This window comes from Mirounga leonina, unplaced genomic scaffold, assembly GCF_011800145.1.
Source record: "Mirounga leonina isolate KUSES-001 unplaced genomic scaffold, KU_Mleo_1.0 Mir_168, whole genome shotgun sequence".
Lineage (NCBI taxonomy): Eukaryota > Metazoa > Chordata > Mammalia > Carnivora > Phocidae > Mirounga > Mirounga leonina.
In genome coordinates, this window is record NW_023270426.1 from 59596785 (window position 1) to 59617887 (window position 21103).

At 35.5% G+C, this 21103-nt stretch overlaps 1 protein-coding gene across 1 annotated transcript in view; it reads left to right on the forward strand.

Moving 5' to 3' along the window:
- ADGRV1 (adhesion G protein-coupled receptor V1) overlaps nucleotides 1-21103 on the forward strand; it is a 556689-nt gene that overhangs the window by 85060 nt on the left and 450526 nt on the right. The window contains exons 3-11 of the mRNA XM_035014847.1: nucleotides 49-198; nucleotides 1334-1429; nucleotides 4285-4389; nucleotides 6465-6578; nucleotides 8879-9444; nucleotides 9792-10062; nucleotides 10452-10781; nucleotides 17351-17527; nucleotides 19640-19863. Coding sequence (XP_034870738.1) covers nucleotides 49-198; nucleotides 1334-1429; nucleotides 4285-4389; nucleotides 6465-6578; nucleotides 8879-9444; nucleotides 9792-10062; nucleotides 10452-10781; nucleotides 17351-17527; nucleotides 19640-19863 — 2033 coding nt within the window. The remainder of the gene's footprint in view (nucleotides 1-48; nucleotides 199-1333; nucleotides 1430-4284; nucleotides 4390-6464; nucleotides 6579-8878; nucleotides 9445-9791; nucleotides 10063-10451; nucleotides 10782-17350; nucleotides 17528-19639; nucleotides 19864-21103) is intronic.

Genomic DNA, 21103 nt, shown 5'->3' on the forward strand with positions numbered 1-21103 from the left:
CTTGTCCTAACAGTGTTGTAAGAACTCTCTGTATTTTGCATTTGGTAGCTCTATGGACATGACACCGGTGACTTTTTTGACACATATGCTGCAGCGTTTATACCTGTTGGAGAAACAAATCGGACAGTGTACATAGCCGTATGTGATGATGACTTACCAGAGCCTGATGAAACTTTTATTTTTCACTTAACATTACAGGTAATTCCTTCTTGACCCTGCCACCCACCTGAAACTCAGAGAAACCTTACAGTGCTTAAAAATCTGTTTCTCTAGAGATAAGCCCATCTAGAGACTGGAGGTGGTTTTCGTAGAACTCAGAACTGACAGCCTTTTTGGCAATTCCACGGTCTGGTTATTATTCCTCAGACAATCTTGTTTAGAAGATTCTGCAGTTGGTTTTTGGATCCATTCAGCTTATTTAGGAATTGCCGTGACAGATGCTCAAGAAAACCTGTCTTCCATTTGGCCCCTTTCTCTTTTATCCCTCCCCTGCTACCAGATGCACAAAGAATGACCAAGACTTCTGAGTTCAAAGGAGAGGGATACAAAAAGCAAGCGTGGAAGTGGGAGGTCCCTCTGCCTTAGAATCATTTTGGACTGCCTCTGGGAAAAATGCTTGAATAGCCCAAGGTTTAATTATCCTTTATGGCTTGATCTGTTAGGTTGAGGTAATGACTGTTAACACTGTTCTAGTTAATTTTTCTGAGGGGCATTGAGAATTTTTTTTAGAATGTTTAGGTCAGTATGAGTAAAATTTTTGTGCAAATGATACTTGAAATAGTCCTGTTTTGCTTTTGTATATTCCTTTTTTGCATATTCCTTTATGCTGCTGTTGAGTATCAATAGAAATGTTGAAGAACACTCTTCCCTTATTGATTAGAAAAGATGTTTTAATATTTTATCTTTAATTTGGCTCTATGATTTATAGAATAAATAATTCTTAAGCTTTGGCACCTTCTGTAGTGTAAGAAAAGAGATCATATTTGAATAGAATTTCATACTGCTTACTTAATTCTCTGTTATATTAGTAATGACATTAGAGTAATTATAATATAGCATTACTAGCCAGTGATACTTACCATTATATTGATTTATATTTTAATAGCCAGTGATTAATGGTTTTTTAAACTTTTTAAAAAGTTTCTATTTGGGACTGCTTTACCATGTTGACTTAGTTTGAATATATTTTCTTAATCAGCATTAAAAGTGTACTTGTATTTTTATTCATATTCTGAACAATTACATAAAGACAAACTCTATTAAAATGATTCTGTGTCTCTTATTTTTAATTTTATTAACTTATTAATTTTATTAACTTACGGCTTTTATTTAGAAACCTTCAGCAAATGTGAAGCTTGGATGGCCAAGGACTGTGACTGTGACAATATTATCAAATGACAATGCATTTGGAATTATTTCATTTAATATGGTATGGTTGCAATTTGATTCCTCTTGTGGTTGCTGGGTAATAGTTACTAAATTTTTTTGTTATTTTTCATGATGTTACCTGGCATCATCCTGCCACTTGATATTTAAATAAAATTCACTCGAACTTCATCCATGTCCCACATTTTGTAGACTGTTCATTTGTTCTACCTAAGATTTCTTCAGCTGCAGGAGGCCTATGTGATCGTGGCCATCTCTTGTCCTAATCTGCTGATATTCCACCTGACTCATTCATTACCTCCTTTGCTGGTCTCTAACTTGGATGTTGTCTAAGTCTGTTCCATCTGCTGTAACAGAATTCTGCTGTAACTGTAAAACCGCAGAAATGTATTTCTCACAGTTCTGGAGGCTGAGAAGTCCAAGGTCAAGGTGCCAGCAGATTTGGTGTCTGGTAAAGACCTGCTTCCCGGACATCTTCTTGTGCTTTCATAGGGCAGGAGGGGCAGAGGAGCTGTCTGAGGTCTCTCTGATAAAGGCACTAATCCCATTCATGAGAGCTTTGCCCTCATTACCCGGTCACCTCCGGAAAGGCCCCACCTCCGAACATGACCTGATTTGAACATGACTTTGGGAATAGAACAAACAGTCTGTAGCAGATGTTGTAGTCTAGTTCCTTTTGCTCGATTTCCTCAGTTGCCACTTGAAGAAAATACTGTTTGTCAGCCTCCTTGGGAACTTGGGAGATGAGAAAAACTTACTGGAAGAGTACTGGAAAAACTTATAGTAAACTCAAAATTGAATGGAATGAAGACATTACAGTTCTTAAAAATTCTGTAGTCAATCCCTTCCCTGAGATTTTCCCACTTATTAATATTTCTTAAAGGTTAAAACTCCTTGTCATCCCCCTCAGTTTTACTCAGCAGTTCATTTTTTTCCCCTGATCACCGAATTCCTGTGTCCTTGGCAAGTCCTATGTTCAGAGAGTTTTATCTTTAGAAACAAATACACAAGACAGGTTCCCCCTTGAGAGAGATTGTTTCCAGCTCTTAAAACAAAATTTATCTTGGATACAATTGGATTTTGCCACTAAGTTTTAGACTACAATAACCTTCCTGATACTGAGTCTTTTTGAATCATGTTACTAATTATCATTACTAAAAGATGATATGATACTCCCCAGCTTTTTATTTATTTTCCAATTTAGATTGCTGCTAAATTGGTGCATTGTATGTCATTTTCTTACCTTAAATTATCTCTGAAACAAGGCAAGCTATAGATAAATATGATCTTTTAATTGCAGCATCTTTATTAAAAAAGATGTGGATAATGTCAATATAGTAGACATTGTGACCTCCATTATATTGTCATTTACAAAATTTATTAAATTAATTAATCAGTCAATTCTATTTAAATGATAGGGAATTACTAGTTAATTATAAAGCAGGCTCTCTTAATTGCTTAATTTTTCTCCTTACTGTCTTTTTTCTATATTCACTCCTAGCTTATCACCCCTAACCTCATACTGACTTGTTTAAAGTTTTCTGCCTGCCTGCCTGCCTGCCTTCCTTCCTTCCTTCCTTCCTCCCTCCCTTCCCCCCACCCTCCTTCCTTTCTTTTCCTTTCCTTTCCTTTCCTTTCCTTTCCTTTCCTTTCCCTCCCTCCCTCCCTCCCACCCTCCTTCCTTTCTTTCCCTTTCCTTTCCCTTCCTTTCTTTTCCTTTCCTTTCCTTTCCCTTTCCTTTCCCTTTCCCTTCCCTTTCCCTTTCCTTTCCCTTTCCTTTCCTTTCCCTTTCCCTTTCCTTTCCCTTTCCTTTCCCTTCCCTTTCCCTTCCCTTTCCTTTCCTTTCCCTTTCCTTTCCTTTCTCTTTCCTTTCCCTTCCCTTTCCCTTTCCTTTCCCTTTCCCTTTCCTTTCCTTTCCCTTTCCCTTTCCTTTCCTTTCCCTTTCCCGTTCCCTTTCCCTTTCCCTTTCCTTTCCTTCTTTTGACATAGTACCTCTTAGCCTCTGGGAATGAATCCTATAGTCTCTAGCATTGGTCCCAGGTCCCCAACTGTTGTGGTTGCAGTGCTGCCAGGCAGCTCCTGACTGGGCACTTGCCCCTGTGGTTAAAATGAAACAAAGTTAACTGTTGAGCTCACAGTAGTTGCTAAATAGGCTGGCTTCAGTTCCTTGTCTGGAAGATGGTCATGTTGATGATGAAGATAGCATTGATGATGTCTGATGTCTTTGCGAAAGGTATTCTGATCCCCATTTATGGATAGGACACTGAGGCTTAGGGTCACCAGGAGAGATGGGCACTTCTGCCCTAGCTAGCATGCACCTGGCTGTTTCCCTCTTCCTCCTCTTCTAGGCCTGGTTTCAGGCAGCGAAGCCAGCATGTTTCAGCATTGAAGCCCTGGCTTCTTTCCCCCAGTGATCATGTCCTGAAAATTGTTGGCAGTTCTCTGCTTTTCATTGGCAGGCTGACCAATGAGAAGGTCATAGTGGTTGGGAGAAAGGCCTGTTGGCGGAGCTCCCAGTGGGTGGTCCCAATGAGCTTCTCTGGTGTGGAGGTACAGCTTGATTTTGTGACATCCGGGTCCCTGTGAGCATTTGAGTTTCTCATCTTTCAACTAGATAACCTTTAAGATCCTTCAGCAAAATAGCCAGCTGATGGTAGTAGAATCAGGACAAGAACTTGCATCTTTTGCCTGACTAAGTTTTATGTTCCCTTTACACTATTATTTTTAACCTTTCAAGCCTTTTTATTAGCTAGCGCTAATTAATGCTAGGATGTACCACATTCTTAGGGTATGATGTGGATTAATTTATCTATGTAAATTTAGTATTTCAAGATAACAGTTTGCACCACCTCTACCTCTGGCTGATGAGTGCCTGATTGTCTTTGCTGTTCCCAATAGCCTTTTTCAATCGCAGTGAGTGAGCCCAGGGGCAGAAATGAATCTGTGCCTCTTACTCTCATCAGAGAAAAAGGAACTTATGGAATGGTTACTGTGACTTTTGAGGTAAGTTTACTCTGAAATCACTTTAAATGGTAACAATTCAGAGTTCACATCAGGTGGCTATAACTTAAAAAATCAAAGTCCTTTGTATAATAAGCATGACCCTTAATAAAAATGAAATGAAAGTCAATACTTTTATTTTTATTTATTTCTGATAAATTTCATAGTTAATAAAAAATGTTTTTCTTGCTGCTTGCATATACTATGCTATCATGAAGCACAATGTATCATTTTATATACAGGGGTGGTAATAATAAACCACAAAATAAAATAATAATGTTAATTCTATAAAATCCATCAAACCTTTATGATAAACCTTTTCAAGGATATGAATTTTTAAAATGCCCATGGGTTACTTAGGCTTATGTAAAATTATTTGATATCTAGTCTTCTCTCATTTACATTCCCCATTAAAAAAAAAAAACTCTTAATGGATGCTGTTAAGAGCAGTCACACTCCATCATGGAGGTCCATATGTGTTACAGCATTTGACATGAATAAGATAGGCTGTGGGTGAGGCACATTTCTTAGGGTGCTAGCTGTCACCATTCCATTTGATTGCTTAACAACCACATGCACACCAATGTGTCACCATATTGCTATTTTATGAGATACATAGTCAAATCTTCAACTAATTTTTGTGTTTTATAATATCTAGAACATGTTCATATGCTGTTTTCAAATATTGGAGCATTAATTTCTATCTTACCAGTTTCTATCTTAATTATTAATAGCAATATCAATTAAATGGATAGTTGGATTTATATAACATAATTCTGAAGCATAGAAGAGTTCTTCTTGTGCTCATGGAGACCTACATCATATGATGGTTATGTTAACTGCATAAAAAAATAAAATGGCGTAAGAGAATAATGCATGAAAAACATAGTAACAGTGATTAAATATGTGGTAGTCTTGCAAGTTCTACACAGGAAGTCTTAAAGAATGTTTCATGTACTTGAGAATATGTGCTTAGATAGTACATTTTTGAAAATGTATCTAATAACAAATGTGGGGAAAAAATTGGCTGGGGAAAGATAAGGTAAAATAGCAAATTTTGAATGTTACTTTCTGGATGTCTGAAGTTACTTTCTTGAGTCTTGAGCCTTTGTTTTGTTGAAATAATTACAACTAACGTTTGCTGAGAACTTAATTACGCCATTTAGTGTTCTAAGTGCTTTACACTGATTCTCCCTCATATAAAAACCAGCATCTCTTCCCAGAATTTTGTCTCCCACATGCCCTTCTTATTTTCTTCTCCATAATACTTATCATCATCTGAAAAATACACATTTATTTATCATTTTTCCCTTTCATTAAATGTGAGGTTCTTATGGGTAGGGAGTTTGCCTGTTCACAACTATATCCTTAACATGTAAAAGAAATCAGGCACAAAGTACTTAATAAGTACTTTTTAAAAGGAATGATCTTATTTACATCTTCACACCTAGCCTGTGAAGTGGATATTATTATGCCTATTTTAAAGATGAGGAAAATGTTCCTCGGGATTGTTTCTTTATTTTTTAAAAAAGATTTTATTTGTGAAAGGGCACGAGCAGGGGGAGCGGCAGGCAGAGGGAGAGGGAGAAGCAGACACCCCACTGAGCAAGGAGCCTGACACGGGACTCGATCCAGGGACCCTGGGAGCATGACCTGAGCCGAAGGCAGACGCTTAACCGACTGAGCCACCCAGGCGTCCCTTGGGGTTGTTTAATGTCTTGCCCAACGTTACACAGTCAGTGGTGGTACCGCCATTTGATTCCGTTACTTAAGAGAATTGACCAATTTTGAATACCTTCTTCTCAAGAAAATATGTTTTTTTCTCAGATTTAATATAATGGCTGAGGAAAAAAAGAGAAAGCACTTAGAAACCATGTAGTTTAATGTGATTATAGTCAAGATCTATATTATAGGCCTTGACTATTAATTAGAAGGACAGACTTACGTATAGTTTTAATTCTTCTCTCAAAACATTTTTAAGTGAATTTCAGATTTTTGTCAGTCAAAATCACAGTAATGCTTTCTTACTCTTGTGAAATATTTTGTGTTTATTGATGGCACTGTGTGTTTCTTTGCAGGTAGAGGGTGGCCCAAATCCACCTGAGGAAGATTTGAGCCCAGTTCAAGGAAATATTACCTTTCCCCCTGGCAGAGCAACAGTAGTCTACAACTTGACAGTACTTGATGATGAGGTAAGATAATGGTAAATGCTTCAGTGGGACAGGGACTCTGCCTGCAGTACAGACATGTTGGAGAACATTATGTCAAGCATGAAACTGTGTGCAGTATTTGAAATTATTCAAGAACATAGTCCTATGTAGGTTAGTGTACTGTACTAACTAGTTATTGTATACTTTAGCTATAAAGAGCCATTTTGGAATATATCTGATTAATATTTACCTAATTTATTTCAGATAAAATTATATATCTATTTTTTTGATAGGAGATATTGACTTTATTTTTATTTTTTTCAAAAAACTTTTTTTTATTATTATTATGTTATGTTAGTCACCATACATCATTAGTTTTTGATGTAGTGTTCCATGATTCATTGTTTGCGTATAACACCCGGTGCTCCATGCAGAACGTGCCCTCCTTAATACCCATCACCAGGCTAACACATCCCCCCCCCACCCCTCCCCTCTAGAACCCTCAGTTTGTTTCTCAGAGTCCATAGTCTCTCATGGTTCGTCTCCCCATCTGATTTCCCCCCCTTCATTCTTCCCTTCCTGCTATTACATAAAATTATATATCTAAAAGCTGATGAACCTGAAAATAACTGGCAGCCACACGTAGTACAAAAACTTAAGCATTTTGTAAACCCTGATGATTGATTTTTGTTAGTGGTTTCCGTTTTGAGCAGGTATACAGTACTACCTACCCAGCATAAGTATTTTACTAAGAAAGCAAAGAAAATTCTATTGTAATTGATACTCTTTTGTTTGGATATTTTAAATGTTCACAGTCAAGGGAAGGCTTTAGTTGTTTTTACATTTCACATTGAAGTTACCAAGGATTGAGATGACACAGCTAACTTAACTAAGAAGGGAATGGATTTGAACAATAATGTGCAAGGGTATCTCTTGTGAATGAGATAATGAGAGAAATGAGAGAAAACATAACTTTTAATAAAATAATCTTAATATTGTCAGAAAAAAAGAGAGAATAAAATAGCTGGGAATTTTTAACCATCCCTCAACCTTACTACAAAAAAATCGTGAAATCAAATCACAACAAATCCCAAGAGAAGAGAAACAAACAATTTAGAAGACATTATTAGAAATTGTTTCTCTTGAAAAAATGAAATATTAGGTAACATTGATAACTCTAGTTCATCTGGTTCTTTAAGCTAGTAAAAACCTTTTGTTTTTAGATCCTTGAGAAGGTTATAATTTGGGGCAACGATTAATTATACATTTTAACTAGAAACTTAAAAGATCATCTTCTGAGGATCTAATGTACAGCATGGTGCCTGCAGTTAATAATACAGTGTTGTATACTTGAAAGTTGCTGAGAGTAGATCGTAAGTGTTGAGTCACTCACAAAAAGAATCAACTGTGTGAGGTGATGAGTGTGTTAGTTCTCTGGATCTCTGCAGTTATTCCAAAATGTATATGTACATCAAACCATCATGTGTACATTTAAAATATATTATAATTATATTTGTCAATTATTCCTCAGTAAAATTGGGCAATAAAAAGATCAATCAAATCACAGCATTTTTTTTTTAGATAAATAGCCTTACCTTTTATATCGCTGTTGATAGAGGTAAAAAGATTTGTTTTTTCCCTTTCATTCATAAAACAGAATTTATTTAAACAGCATAGTGAAGATTATCCCTAGGATTTCTGTGTAGTTGCAAAAAAAAAAAAAAAAAGTTTCACTCTAACAATGTCAACATTTGCCTGATAGTGACTCTTACAGCTTGTTCTCCAGAGGCATGATGTGTATTTTGGAAATCATATGATTGGTATATGTTTACCTCTCGAATTAGAAATCATTTAGAGAAAAGCAAGAATAATTCACATGTTGAAAACTAACAATTTGCATGTGATGCGTAATGTGTTAGTTTTCCAGATTCTTAGATATTCTTTATCTGTGATAATATTATTCCAGATTCTTAGATAATCTTATATATTATTATTAGATTACTATCATGCTACTTCTGATAAAAGTAGTAAAATTTTATGCCCAGATTTACTGTCAAATCATTAGCGTTACCTAAAGATTGATCAGGGTTGAAAGACATTATACCTATACTTTAATACCTGTCCATACCATTGCTTTATGAACTTTTCCTTCCCTATCTAAAATATATTATGTAGCTTTGGAAAATATTTTAATATGTAGATATTAAACAAGCCTCTCTACTCCCTTCAGTTAAAATTTTTTTGTTTCTTTGTACTGAAACATAGCAACTTTATATACTTTGGTTTCTTTGCAGATGTTTTGGCTATTGGTATTTTTGCTACTGTTTATATTTATTTGACAGGTACCAGAAAATGATGAAATATTTTTGATTCAACTGAAAAATGTTGAAGGAGGAGCTGAGATCAACACCTCTAGGAGCTCAGTTGAGATAATCATTAAGAAAAATGATAGTCCCGTGAGATTTATTCAGAATGTTTATTTGGTTCCTGAGGAAGACCACATACTCCTAATTCCAGTGGTTCGTGGAAAAGATGACAATGGGCATCTGATTGGATCAGATGAATATGAAGTTTCAATCAGTTATGTTATTGTAACTGGGAATTCAACAGCACATGCCCAGCAAAATTTAGACTTCATTGATCTTCAGCCAACCCCAACTATTGTTTTTCCATCTTTTATTCATGAGTCACACCTAAAATTTCAGATAGTTGATGACACCATTCCAGAGATTGCGGAATCATTTCATGTTGTATTACTAAAAGATACCTTGCAGGGAGATGCTGTGCTTTTAGCCCCTTCTATTGTGCAAATCACCATTAAGCCAAATGACAAACCTTATGGAGTCCTGTCATTCAACAGTATCTTGTTTGAAAGGACAGTTGTAATTGATGAAGATACAACATCAAGGTATGGTTTATTTTAAACCTGTTACTGCAGTTATTTTAATATATTATTCTGAGATTTAGTATTTGTGCTGTTGGACATAGTGTCGAACTGTGTCACTTCTTCCACCATGGTTTTGCTGTTTTCTTTCTTATTTTCAGAGTGATTTAAATATGCAAGTGAATTCGTATTATGATAGGTTCCCAGGACACATCTATGTAACTCCCCCTTCATATTAAAATAGCCATTCGTTCTCTATGATACGGATTCTGCTTTTACCAAAATCTCATGGCCAGTTTGACATTGAAAAAGCCCAGCTAAGGGAAACACAGTATAATATGTGACCATATATACTTCTTTTAAAATTCTAGATTTGAAGAAATTACAGTGGTTAGAAATGGTGGCACCCACGGGAATATTTCTGTGAACTGGGAACTGACACGGAATAGCAGTGATCCCTCACCAGTAACGGCAGATATCAGACCAAGTTCTGGAGTTCTCCATTTTGCACAAGGGCAGATGTTGGCATCAGTTTCTCTTACTGTTGTTAATGATGATCTTCCAGAAGAGGCAGAAGCTTATTTACTTCAGATTCTGCCTCATACAGTACGAGGAGGTGCAGAAGTGAGCGAACCAGCAGAGGTAGATCATTTGTTATGCTTTACTTGTGTGAATATTTCCGTGTTCCAAAAGAGCCAAAGAATTTGATCACACAAATCACTTTTATGTCTAGTTGGATGCAACGGGAAGAACACTGGTTTTAGAAATGATGTATGTTTCCGTTGCTCAAGATGCTCTGTTCTGTAAATAAAAAATTTACTCTTCAAAAAAATTCCACAAACAATAAATTAGGAAACTTGCCAAATCTGTTTTTGATTCATCTTTTACTCTGGTGTACATATAAAACGTGATCATGTTTAGACATGATATGTAAATAAATATTAAAAATCGGAATAGCCTCGTAAGTCAACAGTTCGGTATTCTCAGATGTGAGAATTCTACACTTTAATATTTTATTTCTTTATCTGCAGCTTTTGTTCTACATTCAGGATAGTGATGATGTTTATGGCCTAATAACATTTTTTCCTATGGAAAACCAAAAGATTGAAAGCAGCCCAGGTGAACGATATTTATCCCTGAGTTTTACAAGACTAGGAGGAACTAAAGGAGATGTGAAGATGTTTTATTCTGCCCTTTATATTCCTGCTGGAGCTGTGGACCCTTTGCAAGCAAAAGACGGCATCTTAAATATGTCCAGGAGAAATAACCTCATTTTTCCAGAACAAAAAATCCAAGTCACCACAAAACTACCAATAAGAAATGATGCATTCCTTCAAAATGGGGCCCACTTTCTAGTAAAGGTACTATAATGATTAGAACAGTTTCAACTTTGGTTCAACTGCACATGTATTTGTCTGTGTGAGAGAGTTAACTAACCATTATCTTGCCCACATTGATGGTTTGGATGCTACCATTGGTTACTACAATTTGTTGAGGGAGTCCAAGGAGAGAATGTGTCTGCTCTTAAGCCATATAAGGAAGAATAAAACAAGGGTCCTACTAACATTAATATTTTAATCAGGTGATAATAAAAGTATACCAACTTGAAATGCAGGTCAGAAAATAATGGATGATGTAATGTAGTCACACAAATTGTTAATGGAGGAGGGTGGGGAGGGGGGAGATTGAGAGAAGAAGGAGAAAGAGATCTGCCATTCTTTTGAGTTGATTTGGGAAAATATGACATAGGAATGGGATTTGTAGGATAAATACAGTTTTTCATGATGGATAGTGCAGGGGAGGCATTTCAGAAATAAAAAAGCAATATGAGAAAAATTGTGTAGATATTTTTAATTAACATACTAAAAAAAATCTGTTTCTTTGTCTATTAACTATAGTTAGAATCTCTGGATTCTCATCTACTTAATAAAAAGAAGTTAGGGACCCATAGCATATTCTTCCACTTTGTCTTTTTTTATTTCTTAACTTTTATTAAAGAAAACATTATTTTTATTGCCAAAATTAAAAAAAAATCTGCACTCACTTTTGATAGTGTGGTTATGTTTTCCATGCATTTGGCATTGGTTGATTCTGAAAATTAGAAAGCAATAAAGGATGCTTATCAAATTTTGGTTATGTAAATAAATTTAATAGAGATTCAAATAGTATGAATGGGTTGATAAAGAGTTTATAATCCTATATCACTACATACTTTGCTAACCGAAATATGTATCAAATGAAGTTTCATATTCCATTAATTTTTTTGAAGCATGCACATTTAAATTGGTCTCATATTTTTGCCTAGACTTTGTTTTATGGTTTATTGCTGCTTTCTCTAGTATTTCTAACTGCTCCCTTTATATGTACCATCTTCACCACTTTATAGCTTCCAGTTGTCTTATATATGTTGGATGGTGAGTTTAGCCGTACTAACTGCTTTCTATGCTTGCTTCACACCTGCTACTTGGGATGGTTTTTACTGAGCTCCTGAATTTTCTTGATCTCTTGCTTTTTCCTTCTTGGATCGTGTTTGGGTTTTGTTGTAGTATATCTTCCTCAAATACATGTACAGAAAAGGAATATGCAAAGTAAACTTTTTGAGTCTTTGAGAAGCTAAAAACAAAACTTCAAACTCACACTAATAGTTTGGCTTGGTAGAAATTTTTAGATTAAAATGATTTTTTCAGGGTGCCTGGATGGCTCAGTTGGTTAAACATCCGACTCTCAATTTCAGCTTAGGTCATGATCTCAGGATCGTGAGACTGAGCCCTGCATTGGGCTCCACACTGGGTGTGGAGCCTGCTTGAGATTCTCTCTCTCCCTTTCCCTCTGCTCCTCCCTCCTTCTCTCTCTCTCTCTCTCCCCCTCTCTAAAAATAAAAATAAAAATAAATATTTCTTTTCTCAGAACTTGGAAGGTATTGTTTTATAGCACAGTTGCTGATAAGAAATTGAGGGTCAAGACATTATTTACTGTTTTAGGTAACTTGTTTGTTAACTCTAAAGCTTTTTTTTTAAATCTTCTTGGTGTTCTGAAGTCCACAGGACTGTGTCCCACTTTGCTTAGCATTTGATAGGGTAGGCCCTTTTATTCTGAAGACACTTGTCTTTGTTTGTTCGTTTGTTTGTTTGTTTGTTTGTTTTCAGCTGGGCCACTGCTCAAGCTTGCATCATTTGTGTATTTCTTGAGGAGTCCTGGTGGAGGGGTCTAGTCGGTGACCTGTTATGGGGATATATGATTTATCGTATGTAGAGGATGCCTTTTTGTAATTCATGCACCCAGAGGGAGAACTTTTGCCATTTTGTTTCCAAAGGTTTTGCCACTAGTGGTGGGAGATTCTGCTCTCCCTCTTTTGTTATTATTATCATTGGTATTTTGTGTCCCCTCAAAATCGGGAACTTATGATGTGATGCATACTTCTGTCTATGAGGAAAACCCATTCTTGGAGGACCCCTGAATTTCTCTTGAAGTGATGGGTGAAGAGAACATGGCCTTGTACACAGTTGTGTCTGCTTCCCCTGTGGCTTGTGGGATGCTCTTGTGACATGAGTGGCCAGATGGGGCATCTGCATCTGTGAAGTGGAATTGAGCATATGGTGGAGCCCCTGGCCTTGGCCATGTTGAACAAGAAGTTAAAGGGACTGGAGCACTGCTACCGGAACACATTTGGAGATATATTTAGAAAATTTTTAAAAAGCTATACATTTGGCCTTATAAAAAATATGTCACAACATTTTTTAAGATTGGTCCTAATAATACATGAAAGTGCATAACTAATTTCATCAGTTTGCACTTAGGGTAGCATTTCCCAAACTTGGCAGTTTTCAAGAGTACCTGGGAGATAATAACTTGTCAAGAGGAGTTTCAGAATTTGATGGAGTTTTTGTTTTTATTTTTGGTGTCAGCTCTGTCCTTTGCCTTTTCTGCTGTCAGTATCCTTCTGGATTCAAAGCACTCTCATTGATATACATTGTCTTAGTTCTGGCTGCTATAAAGAATACCATAGACTGGTGGCTTAAACAACAGACATTTATTTCTCACAGTGCCAGAGGCTGGGAAGTCCAAGATCAGGGTGCCGGCATGGAGAGTGGCTGGTGAGAGCCCTCTTCCTGGTTTGCAGACTGATGTCTTATTGCTGTGTCCTCACATAGTGGAGAGAGACAGGAAACAAGCTCTTTGGCATCTCTTCATTTAAGGCACTAATCTCATCATGGGGGTCCCCCCCTTATGACCCAATTATTTCCCAAAGGTCCCATTTCCACATGCCATCACCCTGGGGATTAGGTTTTCAGTAGGTGAATTCTGGGGGAGCACAAACATTTAAATTCATAATGTATGTTTAAGGTATGTCAGTTTTCAGTTCTCCCTTGTAGGGCACAAGTGATATGAGAAACAAATTATTAACCCAAGTGAAATAAAGCAAAGATTTTACACAGCTGTTTTTGCTTTCATGGAGGCCTGGGCATCCTGGAATTCTTGTAGTCGTTGTAGTGATGTGAGGTGAGTTTAAGGGCTGATGATGCAGTAATGTTGATTCTGAGTTGTGGATAACTTTTCTGTTCCCATTTTAGCTTTCTGATTTCTTTTCTTATGCTGCCTCAAGACCAGTTTTTACTGTGGCTACAGACCCCCCGGTATCTGTGTGAATATTAGTGACCTTTCTATTAAGCTCTTAGTCTTTTGAAAATATCTTGTATCTCTATCCAAGTAGCTGCAGAGAATCTCTTTGTAAACAAAACCTTATTAAGGACCATCTATGGATCAGATATTATCCGAGCTATTTTCAGCATTGTATATGAACATGATAGAATTTTTTCCTGATGCCACTTGAAAAGTAAGGGAAAACTTGAAGAAGTATGTAGTGTTTGAATTTTGGTGATGCCGGTTTAGAAATGTGTTTGTACCACTAATTCCAGACTCCATTCTTTATCTCTCTGTATTCAGTTAAAAAACAAAAGGTCTTACAGTGCAGATAGTTCATTTAACAGTTTAGAAAAAAAAAGACATTATTAGTCACTGACACAATTCCTCGAGGTTCAAAACAGCTGTAGGTTCTGGAAAGCTCCTTGAAATTAGAAGGTTGTGTAGTTTGTATAGTACGTAATGGATAAGCAACACAAGAATAGGAGGCATCGGATTCTGCATGGAAAGTTGAATGAAACTGAAGAAAGGAGAATCTGAGACATAAACTCCTCATTCTTCACTAACCCTCTCCGCTAAATACATTAGTCTGAGATACAACTTTTGGCAGGCTTGGGTTTGCTAATGTGCTGTCCCAGTTGCAAACTGTCTGAAAGCAAAGAACGACTCTTTATGAATGGGGCAGTTTGATTTAGCAGATGCTTAAGGAACCCAGACAAAAAGGCTTAGAGACTAGGAAATAAGCCATGGAAAATTAGCATTTTCCTTTTGATCGGTTCATTTCTTTGTATTTTTCAAAAATTCTATATTTAGAATTAATTCTATAGCTTTTTTTGATAAATGTAAGATACGACTTATTTATTTTCCTACTTTCTTTTTAGAAAGTTTTGAAGTAAAAATATATTGATGTTTTAAATAGTATTGCAGTTTAGCTCTTTGCAAATGTATGGGAATGGGAGTGTTCATTAACAACCACGTGCTTACTCATACATGACCAAGTATTTTAGAAACATCTCTGCCTCCAAACAATGTACACCTTATATTTATATACATTTAATATATGCATTTAAATATATATATAAATTAAATATATTTTATATACATTTATATATATTGTATTTGTTTATTCTTTGTAATATTTTTTAAGATAAGTAGAAATTTACATGTATATATATTTCTTTTATCTAGAAAGAATGACAGGTATGTGGTTTTTACTATTTATCTTTACATTGTACTTATTTTATAAAGTAAATGCAGTATACTAAAGAATTACACGTCTTATTTTACTTGACTTGGTCTACATACCATATTTGGCAAAATGTGTCATTCTAATTTCGTTTTTTTCTTTTACTCAAATGACTATTTACCAAATATGGAGTTTTTCCTATCTTTCTCCTGTATGTGATTTTTAGATTTAAAAAAATTTTTTAAATATTTTATTTATTTATTTATTTATTTATTTTTTATTTTATTTTATTTTTTTTAAAGATTTTATTTATTTATTTGAGACAGAGAGAATGAGAGAGAGAGAGCACATGAGAGCGGGGAGGGTCAGAGGGAGAAGCAGGCTCCCTGCCGAGCAGGGAGCCCGATGCGGGACTCGATCCAGGGACTCCAGGATCATGACCTGAGCCAAAAGCAGTCGCTTAACCAACTGAGCCACGCAGGCGCCCTATTTATTTATTTATTAAAGAGGCGTGAAAGACTGGGGTGGCAAGGGGTAGAGGGAGGGAGACAGAGAATCTTAAGCAGGTTCCATCCCCAGCACAGAGCCCCATCTCATAACCCTGAGATCATGACCTGAGCTGAAATCAAGAGTCAGACTCTTAACCAACTGAACCACCCAGGCGCCCCTCCTGTATGTGATTTTTAAAGCAAAATGTGTGACATTTTAAAAGGGCATTTACTTTTGCCTTTAAAATATATATCGTTTATCATAAAATGTGACACTGTGTGTGGGATCAGAACTACTCCTGTTCATTTGTGGAAAATCAACTTAAATCACAAGTCTCTTCTGGTGGTTACTTATTGGCATTGTTTCCACATTACAAAGCCTAACAGAGGGCCCTAAAGAATGGGAGATCCATAATGTCTTATTAAGTTCAGAATTGCTTTTCATCTTAAAATATTTGTTGTTTTTGCAGTCCTGTAATGATTATCTATTCCTATACTCCTCAAGTGAACACTGTATGGATTGATCAGTTGAATTTTGGAAAGTTAGAATATTAAGATGTTGAAGGTTTGTGATATACCAGGATTCCTATAGAGCTCATTTTGTGTTGGAGGGATGAGTTGACAAACATTTACTGTGTCTCAGCTGCAGTTTTGGTTCTGTGTCATGGCCTGGGAAAATGCTGAGAAGAACACAGACTCACAAAGGCTTTGTTAGGAAGTAAAAGTCTGGAATACACAAAATGATGATAAGCAATCAACATGTGAAATTTACGATAACGTTCTAAGTTTAGGGAGGGTAGTTATCAAAATTCAGAAAGTTAGAATAAAAAGGGCTGGAGATACCAGGAAATCTTCATGAAAGAGGGAGATGTAACTGGACTTTAAGAATGGCTACATTTTGGCCTTGTGAGATAATGAAGGGAGGCCATTCTAGATGAGAGCACTATGGAAGTTACTCTAGTGGTCATGTTCATTAAACACGGGGATATTGTGTGTTATACATACGCTGTTTTTCTTTAAACGGAGAGACAGGTTACATTTGGTGTTCTGAATGATGTTCTGATAGTGAATTTTCTCTGGCATAGAAGGGGAGTGGGTGATTGGAGGCATGGGTCAGTGAAAGAGAAGAACGAGATGTGGGCAACTCTCAGTTTAGCTTTAAGGTCAAGGTAGTTGGGTACAGGTGATAAAGAGGAAAAGCAGATGGTAGTGCTGGTGATGTTAGTAGTGAGGGGACGTGGAACAGAGATAATGATTTCTATTTTGGACATTCTAACTGTAAGGTGTCTGTGTGACATTTTTATGATGTCCATGGGCAGTTGGTTACAAAGATTTGGAATTTGAAGGAGAGATCCAGAGATTATTAGGGAGAGGGTATGACATAATAAGATAAAGGGCTTAGAAAGAACCCTGGGGAATTATAACTGAAGAGCAAAAAAAAAAAAAAGCTCAAGAAGCCAGTGCAGGAGATTGAAATAAGATGGTGACTGTAAGAGGAGATGAAGTTGCCAAGTTTGTGACCTTTACATTTGTTGCCTCATGCTATTAAGACTTTTTTTAATTTAAAAATGTCTGTTCTTTTAAATTTTTCACTGTGTTTGTTTGTTTATTATAGTTGGAAACTGTGGAGTTGGTGAACGTAATTCCCCCAATCCCACCTGTAAGTCCTAGATTTGGGAAAGTCCAGAATATTTCTTTAGTGGTTACTCCAGACATTGCAAATGGAGAAATTGGCTTCATTAGCAATCTTTCAATCATTTTACATGAACCAGAAGATTCTGCTGCTGAAGTGGTAAGTAAGCTTTTTCTTATTGATGGGGCCTAATGAGTCTGAGATAAGGCATAGACACGGAATTAACAGATGTTGAAAAGCTTCACCATTTACAGGAAGTCTTCAATATGTCATTTAAGTAACTGATTAATATGTGATTTTTCCATCATCTTTTGCCATATTTGTTAGAATAAAATTAGAATTAATTGCTCATGGCCAGAATTGGATATTTTGATGTGGATGCTTTTAGATAGTGCTATGACATTTGCCAGAGTGATAGCCAAACATAATTTTTCTTTTTTTATTGGCTAAGTCACATGTATTGCAGGTATCCTTGACCTATTCCATTATTAGCATTCCTCATGCTTGCCTTGGGAAGGACTAGGGTGGCTGCGTTGGGTTCTGTGCTTGGCTGTGGAAGTGATCCACTTGGATTGCCATTCCACTTGGTGGTGGTAAAGTTGTGGAATGCCAAATCTGAGGAATTTTATGTTATATATATGGGTACATTTTTGTGGGTGCACACACACACACACACACAAAAGCACACTCACATATATAGCACCCCTACCTGACCCCTACCCTGATTGAATTTTCCTACCATCTATCTAGGGATGGCTCTGACTTTCAGGTTTACCATTACCTGGGTTCTGGTCTATCCCTGAAACCTTCTCTAAGACTCTCATAACTTAGATTTGATTTAAAGTGGGTTGGGGTTCAGATCAGAAAAGTGGAGAATTGTTTTTGTTATCGAAGTCTCATGTCAAAATATGGTATTCGCAACTTCCTTTGTTTATATATTTGATTCTATAAATTGGCAGAGCAGCTCATTTTTCAAGATGGTTCTGATTTTTTGTATTTTTTTTATTAGTACACTGTTTCTTTCTAAAAACTGAAAAACTAAAAATGTTTAGAGAGTGGATTGCTTTTATTCATTATCTGCTGTCAATTTACCATTTCATATTTTTCCCTTGAGGGAAATTAGTTTTGAGGGAAAGTTTTGGGCTCTGTGAACCTGCATTCTTCCCCTCTGGGAAACAGAAAGGATGGAAATTTCCCTCAGCTCTCTTTCTCTTTGTCCCATCCATAGCCCAGACTACACCCACTCCCTCAGGGTGACTCTTAATTTTTTTGTCTTCCTTAAGTATCCTATTTTGCTCACTAGTCATCAACCCTGACCATTGCTAGTCAAATTAGCAGAATGGCTAGTGAGGAAAATATCTTCCATTTTTCAAGATGAGTTGTGTTAAAAAGCAAAGAACAAAGAAAATACCTTTTTAGGGGCTTAAAAAGAACAGCGTATCTACCATTAAGTATTCATTTATATTCTTTATTTGAAAAAAACTTTATCATTATCTACAATGATCCTTTTATTTTCTATATTTGAAATGTACTGCACTTAAGTAAAACTACCAAATATAATTTGTTTCAGAATTATTATAATAGCAGCCATTTATTTAGCTCATACAATGGAGAGACACTAATCCTCTCCACAAACTTGCAAAATATGGAAGCCCTAGCTTCATTTCACTTGAGGAAATTGAGGTCAGAGAGGTTAAGTAACTTGCCCAAGGTCACCCAGAACTATGATTTGAGTATCTCATTTTATTTCTACTGCATATATCGTATTGGTTAGAAACATTTCTTGTTCTTATTTATATTATTATTTTCTTATTTTTGCCTCCATCACTTTAGGATGAATTTTTCGTTATTTTCTAGTTTTAATTATAAAAGCTTATCTTTCAGTTTATATTGTGATATTTCATTAATTCCTTTTTTTGGAGAAACTCTGATGGAAAGTTAGTATTTAGCCAACATGTTCTATGTTTTTCACTATTCTTTGGCTTTTAAAATATCCTTTTATTAAGACAAATCATAGGTTAGGGATATTTTGGGGTGGGAACAGTTTTGCAGATAAATTTGATTAGCAAAAACTAATAAAAAATAGTTATATCTAAAATTATTTTTATGCTTAATGAGAAGACATGTTCAGTCTTCTGTTTTAATGTCATTTAATAGTTGGCTTCTCTATGCAGAATACATATATTCATATAACAAGTGCATCCACTAACTGAAAAGCTTACATAATTTATTAGCATGTATTTCAGGAGAAATTTTTTTTTTTTTTATAAGGTATATATTCCCTTACATCGGGATGGAACCGATGGCCAGGCTACTGTCTATTGGAGTTTGAAGCCCTCTGGCTTTAATTCAAAATCAGTGACCCTGGACGATATAGGTCCCTTTAATGGCTCTGTTGTGTTTTTATCTGGGCAAAGTGACACAACAATCAACATTACAGTCAAAGCTGATGACACACCGGAAATGAATGAGACAGTAACACTTTCTCTAGACAGGTAATAACCCATTTAGGTTATGTTTATTTAATAGCATTTATATATGTTTGAGTTCTCTGAAATAATTTTGTTTTTTGTTTTAATTCCTTCCTCCATATAAAGTAAAGAGAAAAAACTAAATAGATAACATTTTGCTGGGCTTCTGATTTTTCTGTTTTTTGTTGATAGCTTTGGTTAGACTGAATATTGTGACATAGTGAAATTTTACCCTGCTATTCATTATGAGGAAACATTACACAGAGAATTATTGGAAGGTATCAGATATAACATTAAGCATAGCTAATAAATTGCTATGTTAAAAAAGTAGGCAGCAACAAATCTAAAATGTTAGGTTAAGCAAACAGCTCTGCCTGCTTCATTTTCAACAGGGGAGAGGATTAGAGCTTTTTTTGAGTGAGTAAAAAGAAAGCATTAATCTTCATATAATGAATTCTCTTTTTAACATAGAATTTGAACACTAAATAATACATATTTTTCAGAGAATCAAAAATACAAATTTAAGAGGTCTTTTTCAGTAATAATAAGGATTTACTTAACATTTCTCAGTGGATAATTTATATTAGGAAAATATTACAGTCTCTCAGAGAGATTTTTTTTCAGTAATTCAGAAAATCACCAAAAGTGAAACAAAGTTCTTTGTTTAACTGATGTCAGTTAATTAAAAAAAAAAAAATCAAAACCAAGCTTATCTGCTACAGTTTTCTATATTAAAATTGATACATATTAGAGAAGGTTAGTGTGGCTGGGGGGCTTTGCAAAATTCATATTTTATAAACAATAAAAATCACAGATAAATTCAATTGGCATTATATTATACTATATTAATCAGGACTGAAATAGCAATAATTATTTTATGGAACCCCTTATCCTCTCTATATTTTACCATTAGGTTTTTCTTTGTAGGTATTTTGTATAAACACCTTCTGGAAACCTGATGAGTAGCTGTTCTTTATTTTTATGTCAAGGAAAAATACAGAATGTAGGGAAAAAATGACTTATGCTTTTAATATGTATTTCACATTAAATCTTAAGGAAAGGTATTTCAAATTATTTTAAAAAGTCAGTGAAATGTAATGTAAATGAAAATTGAAAATTATCATTTTTTCACTTATGTCCTTTTTTCTTTTAGTTAGGTTTGAGTACTTATTAAATCAATGGGCAGTCTTCAAAAAAAAAGAAAGAAAGAAAGAAAGAAAGAAAGAAAGAAAGAAAGAAAGAAAGAAAGAAAGAAAGAAAGAAA